Genomic DNA, 25730 nt, shown 5'->3' on the forward strand with positions numbered 1-25730 from the left:
TTTGTGTTTTTTTATTTAACTTTTGATAAACATTCCTGTTTAAAATTACTATTATAATGTTAATGTTAATGTAATATTAGACTATGGTAAAGTTCAGCCAAGGACATATAATAAGGACCTAATTCATTAGAATATAACTGACAACTGATTCAATATAAATGTAATCAACAGACATTTAACTCAATGTAAAGTAACTGTGGTACCACATCATATTACGACTCAGTAATAACAGGGTAATACTATGGTAATATTTACATTATTACTTAGGAAATTACATGGTAATAATTGAAATTGTCATGTCATTTCCTAGTTAATAATGTAAATATTAACATGATATCACCCTGTTGTAATATGAAGTGATACTGTGAGTGATACTAGAGCCTTTTCTAACCTTGAAGGCCTCGACCCTGGAACTGTGGCCTTTCTCTTAATCAGGGCTCCTGATTGCAGACTGCAACTAAACAGTCGCATTTGTGAACAAAAATATTAATTTGTAAGTGAAGTTTTTGCTCAGGTCACCAGTGGCGACTACATAAATGTAAAAGGTTATGATTTTAAAATGTGAATATAATGCCTTGAAACGTGTTTCAAACAGTCCTCATCTCTGCCGGACTTTAGCGTTGACAGCACAACTGCTGAAAGCAGCTCCATTGTGCGTCATGAGAGAGGTCATGTCTGTGCGTAACTGTTCTGTCAGTGCGTAAACATCATATTATTTGTAGCGCACTTGCCGTCCAGTATTCGCAATAATGCTTTGTTACCTTTTAATAAACAAAGTATCAACTTAATGACCATAATGAAATTCAAAGAATAAATATGGTTTTGGCACTCCTTAATGCTGCATGAACAATAGCTTTAGTTTAGTGCCTCAGTTTCTCTTTACTACTATATTACAAAATGAACATGAATAGACATCAAAAGGTAGGCTATTTTATAATGTAGCCTCCAGTACAACTTACTAAAATGTCTCATGTAATCACTCATCCAGTGTTTAAAATTGCAGAAAACGTGTAAAGCATAAACAATGCCACCTAACAATACTGTTCATTTAACTCAGAATAACCATTCAACGTCCAAAAGCTCATCAGTCAGCTAGAACTATAAAACTATAAAAAGGATCATTCTGCTAAATTTATGCGCTATATCGCACATTCATATTTTTACTTAATCGATTGTCTACATGATAAAAATAATGCAAGGATCTAAAGCTAAAATTCAACACTAAAAATTGCATGTTACTAATTGTAACACGGACTCATAGGAAGCGTGTAAGATCCAAGTGCGAGCTTTTATTATACAGATCGTAATCAGACAGGCAGGGTCAATCTCCAAACAAACAGTTGCATCCAGGGCAAAACAATAGCGTAATCCAATATCAACAGGCAGAAGGTCTAAATCCAAATGAGCAGTCCAAAAAGTAACAAATAAACAAGGCAAAAACTATGGAAATGAACTATACTGAACTATGGTAGAAAATAAAGACAAAACCATGACCGTAAAACAAAACCATGGAAAAGACAAAAACAGGAATAAACGCTTGGTAGAGTCCACATGAGCAAAACAATACTTCACAGCTTCCTGTTTGATGTAGGCCTCCTTTTATTGCCACCAAACAGGAAGTAACCAACGAAGCAGCAGAGGGAGCAGCAACAGTCAGTCAGTGGGTGAGGGCTCCCTCTGCTGGCGTGGCGTTACACTAATGAAGAAAAACAGACTGGATGAAAGACATATGACAACATTTAGGATGCATTGAGGTGATGCTGACATAGTTATGGTCCATGATATTGGCACAGATTCTGTGTAATAATTCTTTGTGAATGTATATAGTTCTCAAGCTGGAAAAGAGTTTCCAGGACATCTACACAATGGATTAAAATGCTGATAAAGACAAGAAAAGATGAGACATAAACACATGAGAGTATGACTGAAAAAGTAGAGGGTTAAAAATAAATAAAATAAATAAAAATAAAATGTTTATTTGGTGGCACCTAATTTTGTTTCTCATAGGAGCCAATGGCTCCTGCATTTATTTATTTATTTTGTCTGGAGCCCTGTTAAGCCTATTTTCTTTTTCTGATGCTCTCTCCATAATTTGTGCCTATGTCTTTGTGACTTGTGAATACTTTTCCTTCTTTCTGTTTCCATCTCTGTCTTTCTTTCTGAAGATGTTTCTCCTTTCTCTCAGGGTTTGCATTTAGTTGTGCCCGACATTGTCTTTGTCTCTCAGCTGCACTAAATGTCTAAAGTTGTTTAACTGCAACCTGTATGAATCGTAATAATTACAGTCATCACTACTCAAAGTAAATATAAATGACAATTTTATATATATATATATATATATATATATATATATATATATATATATATATATATATGGCCGTATCACAGGGATGTGACAGGGCCTGATGGTCGGCCATTTTTAACTGCTATTACTCTGCTAGCATAAAACCATTAACATGAAACCAAGGAATTTCTGTAACCTTTTTTGACAGTTTACAATTCAGTGACAGAACTCACCCTTGATCAGTGTAAGCAGCTTCACCTCAGTCAAATGATGTCACTTCCTCTGAGTCACACCCTTAAAGGCATATTGCATACATTTTATTATTTCTATTATTTTTATTATTATTCAAATAATGTGAACGATAACAAAATAACAGATTTTAGCATAACAAAACTGTGAAAGCTGTAGGTCCAATTTGGCTGAGGACAATGACAGGATTTGTAATTTTCAAAGTGTTTTAATGAAGAAAACAATATCTGAGAATCTAATGAATGACATATTCCTTTACAGAACAACTCACAGAAATCAACCATTAGTCAATTTTAGACATTTTTCGGATTAATAACTTTTTATTTCCTGTAACAAGTCAAGGACAGATAATGTATGTTTCTGGTAAAATGTCTCATCTAGTACACAGTTTGTAAGAGTTTCTGCTTGTGATCAGACTGTCAAGTTCCCTAAACAGGTCTCTCTGTTATGATGATATCGCTAAAATATAAAACAGATGTTGCGGTGTTCATCTGGACACATATCCAGTCCTCCACACAATATCTTAATATGACTTATATTAATTACTGTCTAGACAAATTTTAAAAGTAAAATTATGTTTTGCAAGTGTAACCCTTGGCTATAGGATATTGGAATAAAACCCGACTAAGCCACCTAGGTCATTACCCAGGAACATATAAAGGAACACTAATTGATTAACACAAAAGTTACAACGATATGAAGAACCCTGCTGGTACGTTTTGATTCAAGACAGAGACGTGACTTACAAAAAGATACACATTTATTAATTCACACCATGGTATACTCAATATTAAAAAAAAAAAACAATCTTAAAATGGTCTCATCACAATTACCAATTAAATACCCACAGTCACAAAGAGACCGCAATAAATAACACCAGAATATAGGGGACACTCCACACGGCAAATCAGTGTATAAAGATGATTAAGGCAAGTGACAAATCAAACCAATACAAATCAATACAAACTCCCCTTCAATTCAGCGTCAATATTACAGCTCATCCGTGACGTCAGCTGTGCACAAAAGTAGTGACACCGTAACATTTACGATGAGTAAACACAGCCAAGGACAGCGGTAGATGAGACAAATTTAAAGAGCAGCCACAAATACGGGATATGAAACAACAGCTAGCACCTTCAGGCCGCACCTAAAATGCAAATATAGGACAGATGAAAAATTAAAAAAAAAAAAAAACGAACCCTTCTTTAAAACCCACAGACAGACTTCTTATCTTCTAGGTGAATTTCATAGGCTAGAGCAGACTTTGCGAACGGCACTCGTCACTTCACGCACACACTTTCCTAATGATAAAGGCATTCTTTAGACTATCACTTAAAACTAACGAAAAAGACTAAAGGCAGACAACTCACCCGGAGAAGGCAAACAAGAAATTAAAGAGAACAATCTCCGACCACGGAGGCTTAACATGCACTCAAGAAGTCGCACGCAATGCTCACACGGACACCTTTTAAAATGCTGAATATCCACGCGCTCCCAATAATGAGCTGCACAGGTGTACGCGATAAAACGACGTGCCGACGCCAGTAGGTGTGTCCTGCCCTTAGTATGTCACCACAAGATTCTAAAAATAAAACCCGTTACACAAGCAAAGTAGGAAAAACATACTTTCATATGGCTACTATAATATATACACAACATCAGCTCAATGCTCACATTTTCTTTTGGTGTTTTTAGTGCTGATTTCAATCATTCACTCCGGACAAACTGAAGGTGAGTGAATTTCATCACATATTTACATATGAGTGATTCTACACTGTTATAAACTAGCTGTGAAAAGAGTGTTATGATTTTTATTGATAATGAATACATTTTTTTAACAAGTTATTTGTGTTATTTGTGTATTTCCTCACATAATGAACTGCTCTGAGAATTTAGTGTAAAATGCTTTATAAGACACTTAATAAGTGACTATAACAGCTAGAGATCAACACTTGTTGTTATAGCATGTGTGTTTTGCAAAAAACTGTATACAAATAAAAACAGCTAAAAAAACAGCTTTATTATTTTATTATTATATTATCTCATTATTTTAATTGTTGTACAGAAAAACCAAAAGCCAAAGTGACCATTAAACCTGCTCAACATGTATTCAGAGGAGACACAGTCACTCTCAGATGTGACATATATGGTGAAGGAGTCACTAGCTGGAGCTACAGCTGGTATAAAGAAGGTTCAATCAGTGTTTTCAGTGATCAACAGGAACACACATTCAGTTCTGTTACTGAGTCTGACGCAGGTAAATACTCCTGTAATGGATCAGAGACAGAAGGATCACGCTGGTCACAAATGAGTGATGCAGTTACACTGACAGTATCAGGTGAGTCTGATCATCTCTTTATACACACGTTTAACATGTTATTACTGAGTGCATATTAATATATATATATATATATATATATATATATATATATATGTGTGACCCTGGATCACAAAACCAGTCGTAAGGGTCATTTTTCCAAAATTGAGATTTATACATGATATGAAAGATGAATAAATAAGCTTTTCATTGAGGTATAGTTTGTTAGGATAGACCAATATTTGGCCGAGATACAACTATTTAAAAATCAGGAATCTGAGGGTGCAAAAAAAATCGAAATATTGAGAAAATAACCTTCAAAGTTCTTCAAATAATGTTCTTAACAATGAATATTACTAATCAAAAATTAAGTTTTCATACATTTACAGCAGGAATTTTACAAAATATTTTAATGAAACATGATCTTTACTTAATTTCCTAATGATTTTTGCCATAAAAGAAAAATCAATAATTTTGACCCATACAATGTATTTTTGGCTATTGCTACAAATATACCCCAGCAACTTAAGACTGGTTTTGTGGTCCAGGGTCACATATATATATATATATATATATATATATTTCTCAATCGACATCCAAACACAAACCAAACAGTTCAACTTTACAGCAAAATAAAGCACTGCAATTTTTTTTTCTAGTAATGCATTTATTAAAAGTACATTTTATCACTATTGTTACGTGGAGTGAGAGGCGAGAGGCGAGCGGATCCACTTGCGAGCTTTTATTAAAGGGACGTGACAGATAGATGGTCGAACAGGCAGGGTCGAAACAGGAGCAAACAGGAATATCACAGGCAAGTCGTAGAGAATAATCCAATAAAACAAGCAAGAGTCCAGTAAGCAGGCGGCGAACAGTCAAAATGGAGAAGCCAGGCGAGGGAACTAAACACAGGGAACTAGAAACAAGAGAATGCTAACAATAGGAAAATACCAACAACAACACTCCGTGGCTTGCATGGGGAAAGTCCGGGGCTTTTATAGTGCTGCTGATTGGTCACGGGTGCTGACACAATCAGCGCGATGGATACTGAGAGATGTAGTCCGGGGTGTAATGTAACAGTCAGTGTGTGGTAAGGTGAGAGTGACATCTGGTGGAGAGCGGACCGCGGAACATCGACCAGATTCGTGACAACTATATATATATATATATATATATATATATATATATATATATATCCACCACTGTGCTGTAACAGACTGATCTGTAGTTAGTTCCAAAAGTAGCACAAACAGTTTTTAAGTTTAAAGGGGCAATATTTTTGCTGCACTTGCATCATAGGAGAAAAATTGTAAGAAGGTTATAGAAGAAAATTATTTGCATGATTTGTAATTTGTATGAAATTAATGAAAACGTACAATCTGTTTAGGACAATTACAAAGTGTTCAGCTTACTGTGTTAACTGTTTTGAGAACAGTGACCTGAGTTTGGAGAAATGTGTCAAATTGATTGAGAAAAACTGTAATACTGAGCGAAAACTCATGAAATATGTGAGAAGTAATGACAACAGGCTTTATTTTCTAAGAATTCAATGGACCAAAGTCAATTATTCCGCTTATACTGCAGTTACCAAGACATCGTTAAGATGATATATTTTGTTTTTTGTCCTTAAAATGCTATTGTACGTGACCGGTCAATCAGACACTGTATATAAGCCTAGGACTTCCTCTTGCTAGTCGCCGAGTTTTGGACTGTGTTTAGCACTTTTGGTTACTGTATTTTATTTTGTTTATGGACTTGACGATTTTGAACTTCAAAATGTGTTTAAATGCAGTTCAAAGGGCTCTAAATGATCCCAGCTCGGGGAAGAAGGGTCTCATCTAGCGAAACGATCGGCCATTTTTTTTTTATTTTTTTTTTTTTTTGCACTTTCAAAAAGCTGAGCCTATAGACCAGTTTGGAGTAGATGTCACAGTTACAGGTACATAGTGGTTGCAGAAAAACACTGGTAACAAGTGGAGGTAAGTCCACCTAAGTCGAGTCCGAGTCCAAAATGGGCCGAGTCGGACTCAAGTCTGAGTCGGAGTCAGAGTCCAAGAAAACAGTACTGTTTGTCAGTATCTTAACATTGTTTTAACCCAGGGGTGCCCAAACTCGGTCCTGGAGGGAGGTGTCATACAGAGTTTAGCTTTAGCCCCAATTAGACACACCTGAACCAACTAATCAAGCTCTTACTTTTTTTTTAGTGGATCCTACCATTTTGATTTTTGATTTCACAACATCTCATAATTAGTGTCCTGCTCTGCTTAGCAATCTTAGGCCATGTCCACACTAATATGTTTTCGTTTGAAAATGCATCTTATTCTCTCCGTTTTGGCCTTCCGTCCACACTGAGACGGTGTTTTTTGGTCAAGGAAAACGGAGCTTTTTGAAAACACTCTCCAAAGTGGATAAATTTGAAAACGGAGGCTTTCGAAAATCATGACGCATTTTAGTCATATGATGCAGTCATGTGACCAATTCAACTAAGATGGCGGACGGCATTGTACAGCAGTTGTTTTGTTTGCTCTCAAATTTGACAGCCTTATTAAAGATTAATATCAGTTTGTACATGCTCCAGATAGCTTTTCTTCAAAGAAGACGGAATGTTTACTCACTGAATAAATAAATAAACTGTATTTTGTTTATAAACATTCTTTATTTATTGTGTAATTTAGTTTTTGTGAACATCAACATATGCAGCAGATGAAAAAAATGCTTGTTGATGTGTTACTGCTGAAAAATCCACTCTGTCAAACAGAACAGTGAAAATGAAATCACGCTTTTTTAGGCATTGTCAGCATGAATTTACCAGAACTGGCTGAAACTAAAAATGTCCAAAAAGTAACTTTTCCTTTTTATGTGAACTTTAAATGTCTGTCAGAAAACAACAACATTAAAAAAAAAAAAAAGAAAAACAAAAAAAAAAAAAGAGCATTACCATGAAAGTCCATAAAACAACTTTAACACATGGCTAATGTTGTAGCCATGGCTACAGGAAAGAATTAAACCATTAGAATTAAACCAACAATAACAAATAAAGGTTCTTTTTAACAAGCAATTTGGCTTATTAAAGACATGACTACTCTTTGTCAGAGTAAATATGCTCAGTGTACGATAAAGGAGCAGCATCTTCATGGTTGCTGCTGAAGAGGGGGCAGAGGCAACAACTGGAGCATAGAAGTAACCATGCTGCTGACGGTGTGAGCTGTCATGTGGTGGTGGTGGTGGTAGTGCAACAAATGGAGTCTGGGCCACTGATTGTTTCATTAGCAGAAATACCTCTGTAACTGAATTTGTAAGTTTTTCAATGTTTGATGTCAGTCTGCCAATGTTCTCAGAAAACTCTCTGTTTGCAGCCTCCATTCTCTCAAATGTCTGCCTCCTCAGCTTGAGATCTTCCTGTGCAAGTTTAATGAGCTGTCCTTCATTTGATAACTTTCGTTTAAGCCCGGTGGATAACTGTCATCGGTGGTGCTTCTATGGTTGTTTATGCCGCTTGTTTCGATGCCACAGTTAATGGTGGTGACGGCTGGAGAACCACCCCAGATCTGTTCGCAGAGTTCAAAGTACAGGAGTACTACTCTTCCATGCCCGCTTCTCTTTCCGGAGTCTACCGCGTGTCTGTACTTAAGCCTTATAGCTTTTAATTTTGTTGTGATTATGAGTTTTGTGAGGTCGTCCTTACTGTGGGGGTAAGCAATGTCATCCACAGGATACTGTTCTTTGAGGCGGTCCAATATTTCGGCGTATTTGTTTTGGCACGTCTCCCAGTCTATATTCTCGCTCGCTTTTGCAACTTTGTACTCTTGTGTTACTGGCAGCAACAACTCCACCTTATTGTCAGTCCATTTAAAAAACTCTGTGCTTTTCCTCGACATTTTGCCACAGCGTTTCAAAGAGCTGTAAAGTAAATAAACGGCAGACGGAAATGACGCAGGTTGAATCGTCTTACGTTTCGCGCATGCGCAGTACAGGAACGTAAGCGTTTTCAGTCGTTTTATGGTGGATGAACAACTCTTCGGAAACGATTGAAAATGATAGCGTGGACGATAGAGTGGACGCGAAGCGTTTTTAGATGAAAACGCCGTATTCAGATTTATCCGGATTAGTGTAGAAGTAGCCTTAAAGTCATGTAACAGAAGTTATGGCTTACCTATGTAATGTGACATATTTTAGAGCAGTGGTTTTCAAACCAGTCCTGCGAGCATTTTATATATCTCCCTTATCTAACACACCTGATTCAACTCATCAGCTCGTTAGTAGAAACTGCACAACATGAAGTGAGTGTGTCTGATAAGGGAGACATACAAAACATGTTTTAGAATGTAAAAAAAATTAGAGGGCGAGACTTGACTTTATTCACTGATGTAGTAAATGTATAAATTCAAGGGTGGGGGTAAAGGAGTAGGTATCTTGGTGAATGGGACCCTAAGAGCAGAAAATGCACCTATTTTATTTATGCACAGCACAAATAGATGAGTTTTTTTTTTTTTTTTTTTAACCCAATAGATGGGTTACACATATTGGGTCACTATGTTGGGTTAGTTTCTAAAACCTTACTTGATCATAATTAAAGACTAACATGAGAGAAAGCTCCTGAAGAAATATTGTCTGAGTGAGCAGAGTCTGAATGTAGAGATAGGCCAAAACAAACAAAGCTGGAGAGCCAGAGAGCGAAGACTGTGTTCTCAATGCACAGATGGACTCATAGAAGATGAACCTCACTTCCTCATGGAGTGCAGCAAATATAAAAACATCCGAGACACTTATTTTACCCAAATAGCTCAAATTGTGCCTGAATTCCAGCAAGCAAGCCACATAGACAAACTCTCTTATATTTTGGGAGAGAAAGAAAAGTGTATTCACCTAGTAGTGTAGTGAATAGTGAAGCACAACTATTGATAACAAAATTTCAGTCTAATCTGATTCAGCACATGTTTTACAATCAAGAAACTGTGTTCATACAACAAAAATAGCATATTATTTTTGTCATTGTACAGAAAGACCAAAACCCAAAGTGACCACTGAACCTGCTCAACATGTATTCAGAGGAGACACAGTCACTCTCAGATGTGACATATATGGTGAAGGAGTCACTAGCTGGAGCTACAACTGGTATAAAGAAGGTTCAACCAGTGTTTTCAGTGATCGACAGGAACACACATTCAGTTCTGTTACTGAGTCTGACGCAGGTAAATACTCCTGTAATGGATCAGAGACAGAAGGATCACGCTGGTCACAAATGAGTGATGCAGTTACACTGACAGTATCAGGTGAGTTTGATCATCTCTTCATACACACACAAACACACTTTTAACATGTTATCAATGGGTGATTTCTCAATTTCAGATCCAGAACAGTTTTCAGTTAAAAGCAATTCACATTTATTTGTATAACACTTTTCACAATACAAATCGTTGCGAAGCAACAGAAAATTTACATTTCTATATTACATTTAGGAGAAGCTTAGTAGTGACTATGTTTAGGTGATGTCCATATGGCAGATACTGTACGTAGAGAGAAAATCATCCAGTTAGTAAATGACATGTATTCAAACAAAAAGTGAACACTATTAACAGCAATGATTATATGTTGTTGTTAAACTTTTAGAAAAATCTGGTAATTTTGCATGTTGGTTCAAGGTTGGCATCATCTAAGGTCTTTGGCATCATCTCTTCTCAGGTGTTTGGTCATCTGAGATCTTTGTAAGGGTTGGATCCAGACTGAAGCTTGTGTAATTCCTAGTTACCTCTGGATGCCCATCCTGTGGCAGAAACAGAAAAGCAGAAAATTATGTGTTCAAACCAAGCAAAGAACAAAATATTAGTCTAATTTGATTTAGCATGTGTTTTACAATCAAGAAACTGTGTTTATACAACAAAAATAGCATATTGTTCTTGTCATTGTACAGAAAGACCAAAACCCAAAGTGACCATTAAACCTGATCAACATGTATTCAGAGGAGACACAGTCACTCTCAGATGTGACATACATGGTGAAGTAGTTACTAGCTGGAGCTACAGCTGGTATAAAGATGGTTCAACCAGGATTGTCAGTAAACTACAGGAACTCACAATCAGTTTTGTTACTGAGTCTGACACAGGTAAATACTCCTGTAAAGGATCAGAGACAGAAGGATCACGCTGGTCACAAATGAGTGATGCAGTTACACTGACAGTATCAGGTGAGTTTGATCATTTCTTTAAACACACACAAACACACAAATTTTAATTTCTATATTACAATTAGGAGAAGCTTAGTAGTGACTGTTTAGGTGATGTCCATATGGCAGATACTGTATGTAGAGAGAAAATCATCCAGTTAGTAAATGACATGTATTCAAACAAAAAGTGAACACTATTAACAGAAATGATTATATGTTGTAGTTAAACTTTTAGAAAAATTGTGTGTTTGATCATATATAACTAAAGTACAAGATTATGAGATACATTATGTCAGGGGTGGTGAACGTCAGTCCTGGAGAGCCACAGCCCTGCATAGTTTTGCTTCAGCCCTAATCAAACACACCTGAACAAGCTAATTAAGGTCTGAAGGGTTACTAGAAAGCTACAGGCAGGTGAGTTTTAATTAGGGTTGGAGCTGAACTCTGCAGGGCTGCAGCTCTCCAGGAACGGGGTTCACCACCCCTGCATTATGTGAATGCTTGGTTAAAGAGATGTGTTTTTAATCTAGATTTAAACAGATAGAGTGTGTCTGAACTAAGAAATGTTTTAAAAAGGCAGAATTTGGGAGCCAAAAAATTCAGAATTTGGGTTCCAAATGCAGAAAAGCTCTACCTCATTTAGTGGACTTTACTATAGGTACTACCAAAAGTCTATATTTTTTGTAAATAATTTTGAACTCTTTGAAATGAAAATCATTATCCTTTATGAGGATTTCAATTTCTAAAGTATTACTCATTAGATATTGTAAAATATGTTGTCAGCTGTTTCTGCTTCTCCTTTAACTTATCATCTTGTGAATGTCATTTCAGTTCTACTTGCTTTTACTTATAAGGTTTTGTCAATTCAACTGACTGATTTTCTCCTGTATGATTTCACATGAGTCTCTTCAGACCTTACAACTGTACATGAATTATGAGCTTCTAGAACTATGAGCTTCTAGAACTTTTGACTTCCTAACTGAACTCATTTCCACAAACTGGACATAGAAATAAAAACAGTATAAATAAACATAACAAATAATTTTTTTTTCTTAGTCTTATTTCGTGCAAACAATATGTGCAACCATAGCCAAAGTACTCGCTCAATATTCAAACCGCAAATAAAGATTTTTTAATTATTATTATTATTATTTTTTCTTTTCTTTTAGCATGGTACAGAGCAAAGAGATGATTACAGCTGCACAGTCTAGCCAAAGCTAGGTTTGATTTTGGGAGATACTGTATGTAAAATAATTTGCACAAATTAGGGAGCCACTCTGAAAATGCAGGGAATTAAAATAGTTTTTGAATGCGCACTCGCGTTTTACTTTTGGTTTCGAATTCACTTACTTATAGACTATATACTCATGAAAGTACAAGTATCCAAAAACAAAACTGCTTAATTACAGTAATGTGAGTAGTTATAATTCATTATCTCCACCACTGATTCCTGCCCCCCACCTCCACTAGTGCAGGTCTTGCGGCCGCAACCATAAGCTCTTTGTTTTCTCAGGCCCATAAAACCTACATCTCCCAAATATCCAAATCAGCCATTGTTCAAACTGTTTTTCCTCCTGTGTAGCCCAACCTTTTACCCACTTCAGATTTGATCAACCTCACCCATACCTCAATTTCCATTCCTTTCCATCTTCCTCCTGCTTCCTTTTCAGCTATTTCTGGAGAGTCTCCCAGTGTGAGGCTCAAAATGTACTCCTCTGCCGTAGCAGTGATCTTCTCTCTTATACCTCTAAATTACTTGCAGTCGGTTGCTGTCCTCAATAAGCCTTTTTAGGAGATTCTAACTTGAAGCTCAAGTTGAGCCTTGGGTTTGAGCCTATTTCGGGGGCAGCAAGCCAAGTTTGTTTAGCATTATCTAGCAGGACTGAATGGGCAGGCGAATTTGTTTGTGACTGCTGGTTCAGATGTAAGTAATGGGATGAACTCTAGGCTATTAATATAAAATTTGTGGGTTTGAGCATTTGTTTTGTTTTTTTGTTTGTTTGTTTTTTTGTTTTTTTAAGTCTTTTCACTGTGTCATGAGAATGTAAACTTGTTTGTTTTTAGAATTGCTACTTGCGGCTTTATTGTCCATAAAATCAATAGATTGTAGCAAGTCTAACGAGTGGTTTATGTTCTGTTCAGGTGTGATCTAAGCGCAGTTCTGTTCCTGTGTTATGGATTCTTTTGTGTGGGGCTTGTTTGGGTGTTGTTCTGCTGAGCAGGTCCATGCACTAGTGTGAGGGGTGGTTTGGGGAGAAAGTGCTAGAAGTTTTTCAGTTTTTGTTAAAAAAATGTTGAAGCATCAGCTATGTGGGTGCTCACGTTAACAAAACGCCTTAAAACTGTTGCATGAGTCATAGTGATCTCCCGATTGGTATATTAATGATATACCAGAGGTCAAGATCTTCCGCTGGAAAACTTTCAAAACTCATCATCCAATTAACTTTATATTGCAGGCCTAAAACCAGCTCTAACTGTTGAGCCTCAGAGTTCAGTGTTCACTGGAGACTCAGTTACTCTGAGATGTGAGATGATTCAGTCACACAATGGATGGGAGTTTCTCTGGACAAAAGACTCAAACCGTGAATCTACTGGAGCTGCAACAAAAATAATCAAACTTGCAAAAGTCTCTGATGGAGGAGCGTTCAAGTGCAGAGCACGAAGAGGAAGATATTACACAGATTACAGTGAATCAGTAACAGTGAGAATATACGGCAAGTGGTTTTACTTACATAATGTACATATAATTTCATAAAACATTGAATTGGTGCAATAACATCTATCAAGAACAAAATGTTAGTCTAATTTGATTTAGCATGTGTTTTACAATCAAGAAACTGTTCATACAACAAAAATAGTATATTATTTTTTTGTCATTGTACAGAAAGACCAAAACCCAAAGTGACCATTAAACCTGCTCAACATGTATTCAGAGGAGACACAGTCACTCTCAGGTGTGACATATATGGTGAAGGAGTCACTAGCTGGAGCTACAGCTGGTATAAAGAAGGTTCAACCAGTGTTTTCAGTGATCGACAGGAACACGCATTCAGTTCTGTTACTGAGTCTGACGCAGGTAAATACTCCTGTAAAGGATCAGAGACAGAAGGATCACGCTGGTCACAAATGAGTGATGCAATTACACTGACAGTATCAGGTGAGTTTGATCAACTCTTCACACACACACACAGGCACGTTTAGCATGTTTTAATGAGTGATTTCTCTATTTTAGATCCCAAAGCGGTTTTAAGTGTTTCTCCACAGAAGTGGTTGACTGAAGGTGATCCAGTGACTCTGAACTGTGAGGTTTACAGTTTCTCTACAGGCTGGACATTCAGCTGGTTCACTTTAACTGTCTCAGCAGGTAAGTTATAATGTGTTTCATGTGGAAACTTCTGAAATTGCTGATTTTATTCAAATCCAAAATACTATTTAATATTGAATGCATTCTCTGGTTTTACAGAGAACAGCCGTCATTATAATCTGCTCTCAGACAGCAGCAGAGGAGCAGGAGGAATCTACACTGTCAGTTCTGCTGCTCTAAATCACACAGGAGTTTATTCGTGTACAGCAGAGAGAGAGAAACCAGCCTATAAAACACAGTACAGCAACACACAGCTGCTGTGGGTCACTGGTGAGTTCAAACAGAACTTAAAGTATTGGTTCACACTTGTGACCCTGGACCACAAAACCAGTCTTAAGTCACTGGTGTATATTTGTTGCAATAGCCAAAAATACATTGTGTGGGTCAAAATTGTTGATTTTTATTTTATGCCAAAATCATTAGGAAATTAAGTAAAGATCATGTTCCTTGAAGATATTTTGTAAATTTCCTACTGTAAATATATAAAAACGTAATTTTTGATTTGTAGTATGCATTGTTAAGAACTTCATTTGGACAAATTTAAAGGGGATTTTCTCAATATTTAGATTTTTTTGCACCCTCAGATTCCAGATATTCAAATAGTTGTATATCGGCCAAATATTGTCCTATCCTAACATACCATACATCAGTGGAAAGCAGTGGAAAAATTGACCCTTATGGTTTTGTGGTCCAGGGTCACATTTTATAAAGAGAGTTTCCATGCTTCAATCTGAGACTCTGAAGCTGTAATTGTCGTCTCAGGTGTTTCTCCTCCAGTCTCTCTGATCGTCAGTCCCAGCAGAACTCAACACTTCACATCTGTCTCTCTCTCTCTGAGCTGTGAGGACCAGAGTAACTCTACTGGATGGAGAGTGATAAGATACACAGACGGTGGACGGCTGGAAGATTGTTTATCATTATATCGAGGATCACAAACAGGATCTACATGTACAATCAGCTCCACCAACACATCAGACACTGGAGTGTACTGGTGTGAGTCTGAATCTGGAGAGAAACATCATCCTGTTAATATCACTGTACACTGTGAGTCTGTGTTTCTGTGTTTATTAATTTCACCAACAGTTTACAATCAATGCATGAAGCAAGTTGACTAAACAAGTCCATTAATCATCAGTGTGAAAAAAAAAAAAAAAAAACACTAAATGGGCAAGCAGCAGTTAAAAATACAGTTTTATCAGAGTTCATAACATTGTTTATATAATTATCTTATTGTTTATATAATTATACTATTTATGCAATAAGTCCATGTTTGCTCTGTTTCAGTATCTGGTGTGATTCTGGAGAGTCCTGTTCATCCTGTGACTGAAGGAGATCATCTGATTCTACACTGTTTATATCAACATACAACCTCACCAAACCTCAGAGCTGATTTCTATAAAGATGAATCACTCATCCTGAATCAAACTACAGAGATGAGCATCACTACTGTCTCAAAGTCACATGAGGGTTTCTACTACTGCAAACACCCAGAGAGAGGAGAGTCACCCAAGAGTTGGATCTCAGTCAGACAAGTCTCAAATGATCACTGCTGTATGTGTGAGCTGATTTATTTATTCATATTCCCTCATTCAGATACAGTGTACAATAAAGTGCTTGTGTGTCTCTTTTTCAGTGTTTCATTCAAAATCTCAGATCTCTGTCCTCAACATACCCAGTTCTGTACTGACAGTTTGTCCATATCTGCTAGTGACAGTCGTGCTGATTTTCAAATGCTGCAGAATGAGAGGTAAAACATGACTGATTTGTTAAGTTATTATAAGTGCACATATTGTGAAAATCACTTTACAAATCAACTATTGAATTAAATCTGTCTCACTACTTTAGCAAATCTTTGTCTGTACAAATATATATTCATATTCCCTCATGTATGCATATTACAGACACAGCCGTGCAGCCGTCTTTGTCTAGTTAATTTTATTTAAATTAATATACTTTAAAAATGATGGCTGTTCATAAAAGCAAGAAATTGAAAATTTGTTTAAATGAAGGATTGCAGAAAGGAGTACACCCTAGATTTAATTCAGCAAATGTACAATATTCTAGTACTTAGTATGTCCTCAAGAACTTAAAGTATACTGCTCTGAACCTTCTTGGCACTGAGTGTACAAGTTCATAACAAAATGGCACATCTGTCCTGTTTAACACCTGGAGGACGACCTCCTTAAATGTCCTGGTCTTTAATGGGGAGTTTTTCTCAGCTCGTCTCTACAGAATCCCCCACAGCTGCTCAAGAGTGTTAAAATTTAGTGAAATACATGTCCACTGAAGGGTTTTCACCTTGGGAGAGTGAATAGCTTTATTATCATTTTGAAAAATGCCCAACAATGCTCTTTTATGCTCTTTTATGGTTTCATTGCTGCCAGCATTATGTCTGAGTATGATTCAGTAGACTAGACTATATAACACTCTTAGTTGTCAGGAAATAACTTTAAAGGTTTGGTTCAATATACATACCTGTTGATCAAACATTTGCCTTAAACGTACACTTTTTTCTTTTTTTTTTTAAGTAACTTTCAGGAGGGTGTATTTGTTTTTGCAACACAACATTTTATTACTTTGATACGAAAATCTTATTTTCCTAAATAATTTTGTCATTCTTCTTTGGTAATTAATTAAGCTGGCTTGTTGGAACATTATATCTCAAAAGAACCCTAATATGTCTTCTAAGTAAAGAGTAATTGGTGAATTTGTTAAGTTTTAGAGGGGGTGTATTCATTTATGCTGTGCACTGTATACTCACAAGTAAATGCTGAGGAGATTGTTTATGTGTGTATTTAACAGTTACATCTGTTAAAGAAGAAGAAACTTCAGTCTGATAATGATTCATCTGTAGCGACGGTGAGAAAACTTCAGCTTCATCCTGAAATCTCTCAATATCTCATTTACAAGCTCAGACAGTAAATATGCTTATTGTAAATGTCTTTTTTTTTTAATTACTATATGTAAACGCAGGAATAAATCACTGTACTGTGTGTGTGTGTGTGTGTAATACAGGATTCACTCCTGATTCATGATGACTTTTGTATGTACGTCACATGTTGTAATTGTTAAAGTTAACATCAACCAGCTTTTACAACACATTTGATTTTATCCATCAGGAATTAATTGTAAATTGTAAGTGACACTTCGTTTTCATGTGACTTTTTACAAGCATGAATGTTAACTTGTCTAACCAGTTTGGTCTTTGCTATTTTTGACCAATAATGCATTATTGGCAATATAAACCAAACCCCTTTGCACTCACACTGTCATTTGTGAGCATGTATATTGTTTATTTTAGTGTGAGTCTCCTGCTGTAATATTTCATGCTCTTATGTTTATGTTTCCTTTTTAAATAAAGAAATTATTTCTTTTAAGACTTGCAGTGTAAATAACAGCAAAAGAACCAAGACCAATAACCATTTACTTTAATTAATAAGCTTTAATCTCTAAATTTCAATTTCAGTGTTATTTACATCATAATACTACTGTAATTTACAGACATGATTACAGTTAGTATCCCCATAAAAATAATACTATTAAGTTTTAAACAATTACTGAACATACAGTAAGTTCCCCTTCAGTCGTTTCACTACGACGTTACATATGGGAACTCGCTTGAGAGTCCAATCATCTCTGAGCCTTATTCAAAAGGCCAATGAACATTGGCGAGTGGCATTTGCATGCTGAGCCACTCCCCCGTACATACGGGTATATAAGATGGTGGCATGCAACCACTCATTCAGATTTTCGCTTCGGAGCCTCGTTTACGAGCCAGGCAGAAAAAAAAGAAAAAAAAAAGAGTTCCTGACTGAGTTACGCTCTCTCTGCTGGCGTGCTGCTAAAAAAGAGTTTTTGATCTAAAAGAGCGTTTGGCAGCCGCCAGCGAGATCCTGCGGGCTGCCGTTCTAACGGCAAACAAGAGAGCTTTTGCAACCAGCGAGCCCCCGTTTGAGTGCACAGTTGTGCCGCAGTTCTCCCTGGGCAAACCGGGATCTAAAAGAGCAAATTTCTCATGGCTGGAAGGCATTTTCCCGGTATGTCTCTCCGGCCGTGCGCTTCCGGATGTGGTAGTTTCCTCGCCTCGCTGGACGGACATGATCACTGCCTCACGTGCCTGGGCCGAGAGGTGAGGCACTTGGGGGACATACAGGTGACCGTGCAGAATGCTCCGCCGGCCAGCAAAGCCCCGCGGACTTCTGCACCACCGCACGGTTCTGTCGAGTGGCCAAAGCAGTTCGCTTCCCCGCACGCCAACTTTCGGCTATGCTCCTCCGAGCCGCCAAGGAGATCGGTCTGGAGGTGCCCAAAACACCTCCGGCTGATCCTTCGAGGCTGGATGATTGGTTTCTGGGAGGGCGCCCGCGGCACCGCCGCGCTCCTCCCCAGTGCCTTTCTTCCCGGAGGTGCGTGAGGACCTGGTGAGGACATGGCGGGCCCCTTACTCGTCTCGTCCGCGTCCCAGCTCCTCTCCCCTCGCCACCCTTGACGGTGGGGCAGCCAGGGGTTATGTGGCGGTCCCCCGGTTTGAGCGCGCTGTCGCGGTGCACTTATGCCCGCGGGGCGCTGTCACCTGGCGGGATCGGCCCCATCTCCCCTCCAGGGCGTGCAAGCTTTCGTCCGCTCTCGCGGGCAGGGCTTACCACGCTGCTGGACAGGCTGCCACTGCCCTGCACGCCATGGAGCGACACTTATGGCTGACCCTGGCCCAGATGGCAGACGTCGACAAAGCTCGCTTTCTCGACGCTCCCATCTCCCAGAGCGGCTTATTCGGCGACACCATCGAGGACTTTGCCCAGCAGTTCTCGGCGGTCCAGAAGCAGACGGAGGCGATAAAGCATATCCTCCCCCGTCGTGACAGTGCCACCACGTCCGCGGGGGCTCAACCTCCACCTGCCCGTCGCCGAGGGCGCCCTCCTGCGGCCCCTAAAACACCAGCTCCGTCCCCTGCCGAGGCACACGATGCCATACTGGCAGCCCGACGTTGAGCTGGCCGCCCGCACCTCAGGGACCGGCCAGGAACACCCGCAGGAGATCTGCGAAGCGTCCCTGATGCGGGCAACCCAGAGGTGGAGGAGATTGCTCTTTGGGGGACGACAACATCTACGTCCCCACTCCCGGTGGAGGGCCAGGAGCTGCTGTGTGCTCAAATGCTGCCGTCGGCCTACAGGTCGACGGTACCCACAATTTCACAGAAAGAGTCAATTTCCTCACCTCTGGGGTCCCGACCCCGAGTTCCCTTCTTGAGCGACGCCTTGCCTCCTTGGATCCGGACTCGGAGGTCGATATCGCCAGCGCGAGAACCAGGGAAGAAGGTAAGCACTGCCCAGTGCAGTCAGACTTTTCTCCAGGACGTTCTACCTTCTGGGATCAGTCCCCTGACGAAGCGCATGCTAACATGCATCCGTCACCAGGATTGGTTTGCAGCCATCGACCTGAAGGACGCGTACACTGTAAAAAGCAACCTATAGAATCTACTCAATATAATGGGGTAAACTGATGTAACAATTTGCACTCAGTTTGTTTGGGTAGATTCTATCCTATATGTCTGAGTAAAGAGTACCTGAATTTATCAGCTAAGACAAACTAAAAAAAAAGTAGGTTAAGTCTACACAGCAAAAAGCCCAGTGTTAAATGAACTCGCTGGAGTTTGAGTCCATACTCAAGAGTGTTAAAATGAACACTGAAGTAGTGATGGGTCGTTCTTGAACGATTCGTTCATTTTGAACGAATCTTTAATGTGACTCGGGACGAACGAGTCGCCTCGGGGAGTGATTCGTTCAGTCGCGCATGCGCAACATCCTATTAGGTTCTGTACTGGAATTAGTTCACCTGTTTTAGAGTCGTTCGTTCACCTTATGGGGCTGTCACGTGATGAACGAACGATTCAAACCCGAAGACTCAAAAGATGAACTAATCAATTCTCCTTCCGGCTCAGGCTGCATAGGTTAACATTACAGGGCTGTCACGTGATGAACGAACGACTCAAACCCGAAGACTCATAAGATGAACTAATCAATTCTCTTTCCGGCTCAGGCTGCATAGGTTAACATTACAGGGCTGTCACGTGATGAACGAACGACTCAAACCCGAAGACTCATAAGATGAACTAATCAATTCTCTTTCCGGCTCAGGCTGCATAGGTTAACATTACAGGGCTGTCACGTGATGAACGAACGACTCAAACCCGAAGACTCATAAGATGAACTAATCAATTCTCCTTCCGGCTCAGGCTGCATAGGTTAACATTACAGGGCTGTCACGTGATGAACGAACGACTCAAACCCGAAGACTCATAAGATGAACTAATCAATTCTCTTTCCGGCTCAGGCTGCATAGGTTAACATTACAGGGCTGTCACGTGATGGGATCACTCAACCCGAGGACTCGAGAGATGAACTAATCAATTCTCTTTCCGGCTCAGACTGCGTTGGTTTAGCTAATTGGGCTGTCACGTGAAACGAACAACTCAAACCCGAAAACTTGTCAGATAAGAGGCGAGGTGAGAATCATAGACTAAAGACCCAGGTAAACAATGAATGAATCTTTTCTGTTTCTTATAGCATTATAGTTTTGTTTTGTTTGTAGTGTGATCAACGTTTGTGTAAGCAGTAGATGAATTTAGGGAGGTAAAACAAACATTTTAATTATATTTTGCTAAAATGAACGAAATGAACGAAATGTTAAAAAAGATTCGTTCATTTTGCTGAACGAGACTCAAAGGACCGAGTCGGTAAAATGATCCGAACTTCCCATCACTACACTGAAGCAGTGTTAGAGTTAATGAGGTAATTAAGTGATTCATTGAGTGATGATTGACCATTATTAAAGATGCCTGATGTTAATAAGCAGAATCACCAAAAAGAAGAAAATCAAATTTTGTAAGTCGCCATTATAGTGGTGAGTGTTAGCATTAGTTTAGCTCTTTACCAGTAACTTCTTAATATTAGATTTTGTTTGGGTGTTGTAATTGAGTTATAACAGACAAACCAGAAGAAATGAGATTTTGTGGTTTTGATTATGCTTTGACTAGCCATCAGAGTAAGTGAGTTGTATTTTGTTTATGTTGGTTTAATCAGACAGGTGTTTCTGAAATTTATTTGACCAGAAAAAATATAAATATTTTTTAGATTTAGACACACAGACATCAACAATCAGCATGAGAATCACAACAATGGTGGCCAACAAAAACGTATGTTGTAGCCAATCAAAACTCATCCATATTTCCCATCATGCATTGTGGCATGAATAAATTATGAGCTGATGATTTCTGTGATGTTTAGAGTTGATCTGTTTCTGGATATGCTGCTTGTCACCATTTTTGAGATTCATATGCTGATTCATGATGTCTGTGTGTGCCTAAAAGAACAGCTTTTGAAAGTTTTTTTTTGATCGGAGGAGCTTGTAAAAAGTCCATTCAAAATTTAAACAAAAATTCAGGCTTTATCATTTTTTTGCTGCTGTGAAACCACAAGGCAGTTGTAATAAATAAAGGATATAAAACTCTAAATGATTTCAGTGGCTCAAATTTAGTTTATTTTAAAACAGAATTATCACCACTGCATGACTTTTGCTCTTTGGCTTGTCTGGCTAGTTTAACTAAACAGTTGAACAAAAGCTAATATTAAAAAGCTACGGGTCAAGAGCCCAACTAATGCTAACACTGACCACTATAATGGTGACGTAAACATTTTGGTGTCTTCAATAATTTTCAATAAATATAATTTTCAATAAAGACCCTTCCTGCGGTTTGCTTTCGAGGGTCGAGCGTATCAGTACAAAGTGCTTCCATTTGGCCTGTCCCTCTCTCCCCGTGTCTTTACGAAAGTCACGGAAGCTGCCTTATCCCCCCTCTGGCGGATGGGCATTCGCATTCTCAACTATCTCGACAACTGGCTTCTCATAGCTCACTCGCAGGATTTGTTGTGCGAACACAGGGACCTGGTGCTCCGGCACCTCAGCCATCTGGGCCTTCAGGTCAACCAGGAGAAGAGCAAACTCTCCCCAGTGCAGAGGATCTCTTTTCTCGGCGTGGAGCTGGACTCGGTCAACATGACAGCCCGCCTCACCAACGAGCGCGCGCAGTCAGTGCTGAATTGTCTGAACTCATTCAGACACAAGACAGCGGTCCCTCTCAAAACACTTCAGAGGCTCCTGGGGCATATGGCAGCTGCAGCCGCGGTGACGCCGCTGGGCTTGCTTCATATGAGACCGCTTCAGCACTGGTTACACGATCGAGTCCCGAGATGGGCATGGCACCATGGCACACTCCGGATTGGCGTTTCCCTGCAGTGTCACCGCCTGTTTAGCCTGTGGTCAGACCCGGCCTTTCTTCAGGCCGGAGTCCCTCTGGGGAAAGTTTCCAGGCATCTTGTGGTTTACACAGATGCCTCTTGGGATCTCTCCATCGCCCTCCAGGGTCTACAGGAGGTCCCATTCAAGCCACTTGCATCAGTAGAGCTAAAATATCTGTCACTTAAGACAGCGCTCCTGACTGCACTGGCCTCCATCAAGAGTGTAGGGGACATACAAGCCTTCTCTGTCGACGAAGCGTGCCTGGAATTCGGGCCCGGCGATTCTCACGTCATCCTGAGACCCCGGCCCGGTTATGCGCCCAAGGTTCCCACCACACCTTTCCGCGATCAGGTGGTGAACCTGCAAGCTCTGCCCCTGGAGGAGGCAGACCCGGCCTCTGCGCTGCTGTGTCCAGTCCGCGCCCTGCGTATATATGTGGACCGCACTCGGCACTTCAGACGCACCGAGCAGCTCTTTGTCTGCTTTGGAGGTCAGCAGAAAGGGAATGCTGTCTCCAAACAGAGGTTGGCCCATTGGGTGGTAGATGCCATCTCCCTGTCGTACCAAAACCAGGGAGAGCCATGCCCCTTAGGTGTTCATGCCAACTCCACACGGAGTGTTGCTTCATCCTATGCGTTGGCTCATGGCGCCTCACTAGCAGATATCTGTAGAGCTGCGGGCTGGGCGACACCCAACACCTTCGCTAGGTTCTACAACTTTCGCGTCGAGGCCATGTCCTCCCGTGTCTTAACATAGACATCAGGTGAACGGGAGATCGGCTGGTGTCGGCTTGCTGCGCCACTCCTACGGGATCCGTGCGCTATATCCCTCAGTTGTTCCCCCCGGTGAACCTTGGGTCCTTCATGCCCCGCAGTCAGTCCTAGCTGCGGAGTAGTGCCTGACTGTGCTCTGGCTGGGTCTCCTTCACCCAGCAGGTTGTGGCAACATGTCTCAATATTCTTCCAAGGTCAGCTAGAGGGCCGCTGTTTCCCTCATATATCTCTAAAAGTTATAGATATATTGAATTACTTTCATTCCACATGTAGAGATCTCATGTGCTCCGCCCCCCCCAACCCAACCCCTGCTTCAGTAACAACTGGCATCCTTGTGGGGCTCCTCTATCAGCCCCCAGGGCGTTGGGAAGGTTACGTTCATATCCGTCTGCTGACACGTCCGCCTGTCAGCACGCGGGTCTGTGCGTAACACGGCGTCAGGGTCGTGGCCTGTTCCATGGGTCTGTTCCCATATGTAACGTCATAGTGAAATGACTGAAGGGGAACGTCTAGGTTACGTAGGTAACCCTCGTTCCCTGAAGGAGGGAACAGAGACGTTACATCCCCTGCCGCGACCCTACGTCGCGCTGACGCCGGGTTGCGACTCGGCTCCTCAGCGAAAACCTGAATGAGTGGTTGCATGCCGCCATCTTATATACCCGTATGTACGGGGGAGTGGCTAGGCATGCAAATACCACTCGCCAATGTTCACTGGCCTTTTGAATAAGGCTCAGAGATGATTGGACTCTCAAGCGAGTTCCCATATGTAACGTCTCAGTTCCCTCCTTCAGGGAACGAGGGTTACCTATGTAACCTAGACGTTCTTTTTTTGTTTTGTTTTGTTTTGTTTTAACCCACAGCACATGAATTCACACATGCTTATTTTTACACATATTGTGGTTCTCACTGTCATGTTCAAATGTTGCACACCAGTGTTTGCATGGTGAGAACTTCCGGTTGTGGTGACATTGTGATGGTGTTAAGAGCTTTTAAAGTTGAAACAAGTCGAACAGTGAACAGTGTTAATAGTTTTAAGAAATCTTTAAGACAATGGTCTGAGATTTATGATATGTGGCTAATATAATGCTTCTAATATAATGTCTACGCTATTAAGAAAAACTGTAAGGTTAGAGATTTATAAAAACCCTCATATGCAAGCAAAAGTGATGCTTAGCAAACAACATGTTTTCAGATTCCTATGTGTTGAGTGTCATTCTGCATTAAACGAGAATAATAAATAAGCCTGTCAAGGGTGCAGTTCAAACACTTCTTATCAGACAAGGAAAGTGGCAATTTCCTGCTTCAACAACGCTACTTTGTGTCTAACTAAGCACACAATGTTTTTAAAGGTCAGTCACGACTGCAGCTCATGACTGGAAAAACACTATGCATTGTGGTTTATCACCCCTGGGGCCAACACGAGCTGGACATCCTTTACTCTAATCAATTTAGACGACTACGCATAGAGATCTTGACACTTTTGCACCCCTCTTTTGTTCCAAGAACATCTATATGTGTCTGGATAAAAGTTTAGAGATAGAACAAGACACTGATTAAAATAAACATAAGCAACAACATATGAATTTATATGTTAAAATCATAGAAGGACTGGTAATATATTGGATACATGATCTTACACAGTAAAAATAGATGGGTTATTTTTTTAACCCAATAGATGGGTTACACATATTGGGTCACTATGTTGGGTTATTTTCTAAAACGTTGGGTTATTTTTTAAACATCGTTGGGTTGTTTTTAATAATAACCCAGCGTTGGGTTTAATTGGTTCCCGCGGCGACAGTTCAAATTTTAACGGACGACGGTGACTGACGACAGAAGAAGCTGCTGCTGCATCAGTATGAGGTGAGTAACAGGGTTTTGATAACTCTTATAACATTATACTTATAAGAAGAACGTGAAATCCACTTCAAAATTGAACTTTTGTTGTTGTATGTTTGTTTTTTAACGAAGTTGTAGTTTCCTTTAGTCAGTGTATTGTAACGTTACTGCGGAGAATGAGCTCCATTGTAAACGAATAACTTCACATTAACGTTACCTTAGCTGTCCCAGTTAGGCCGCTAGCAGTAATAAAGTAAATTAAAATTAGCAGAAAGTTGTAAAACTGTTTAGAGATGTATTACAGTAACCTAAAGTTAATAATGTATGGTGAAATGTATATAGGACTACTTATGTTACTGAAATCACCGTCTACCATTACTACAGGTTTAGTATTATTTTACAGGTGATGAAGGGTTCTAGACGTACAGTTTCTGACTACAGTTTGT

General features: G+C 39.7%; 1 protein-coding gene across 1 annotated transcript in view; it reads left to right on the forward strand.

Moving 5' to 3' along the window:
* LOC127177453 (Fc receptor-like protein 5) overlaps window positions 1–25730 on the forward strand; it is a 118753-nt gene that overhangs the window by 905 nt on the left and 92118 nt on the right. The window contains exons 2-9 of the mRNA XM_051129736.1: window positions 4229–4264; window positions 4599–4871; window positions 9851–10123; window positions 10762–11034; window positions 13470–13731; window positions 13902–14170; window positions 14246–14377; window positions 14477–14647. Of these exons, the coding sequence (XP_050985693.1) occupies window positions 4229–4264; window positions 4599–4871; window positions 9851–10123; window positions 10762–11034; window positions 13470–13731; window positions 13902–14170; window positions 14246–14377; window positions 14477–14647 (1689 nt within the window). The remainder of the gene's footprint in view (window positions 1–4228; window positions 4265–4598; window positions 4872–9850; window positions 10124–10761; window positions 11035–13469; window positions 13732–13901; window positions 14171–14245; window positions 14378–14476; window positions 14648–25730) is intronic.

This window comes from Labeo rohita, chromosome 15 (genome assembly GCF_022985175.1).
Source record: "Labeo rohita strain BAU-BD-2019 chromosome 15, IGBB_LRoh.1.0, whole genome shotgun sequence".
Lineage (NCBI taxonomy): Eukaryota > Metazoa > Chordata > Actinopteri > Cypriniformes > Cyprinidae > Labeo > Labeo rohita.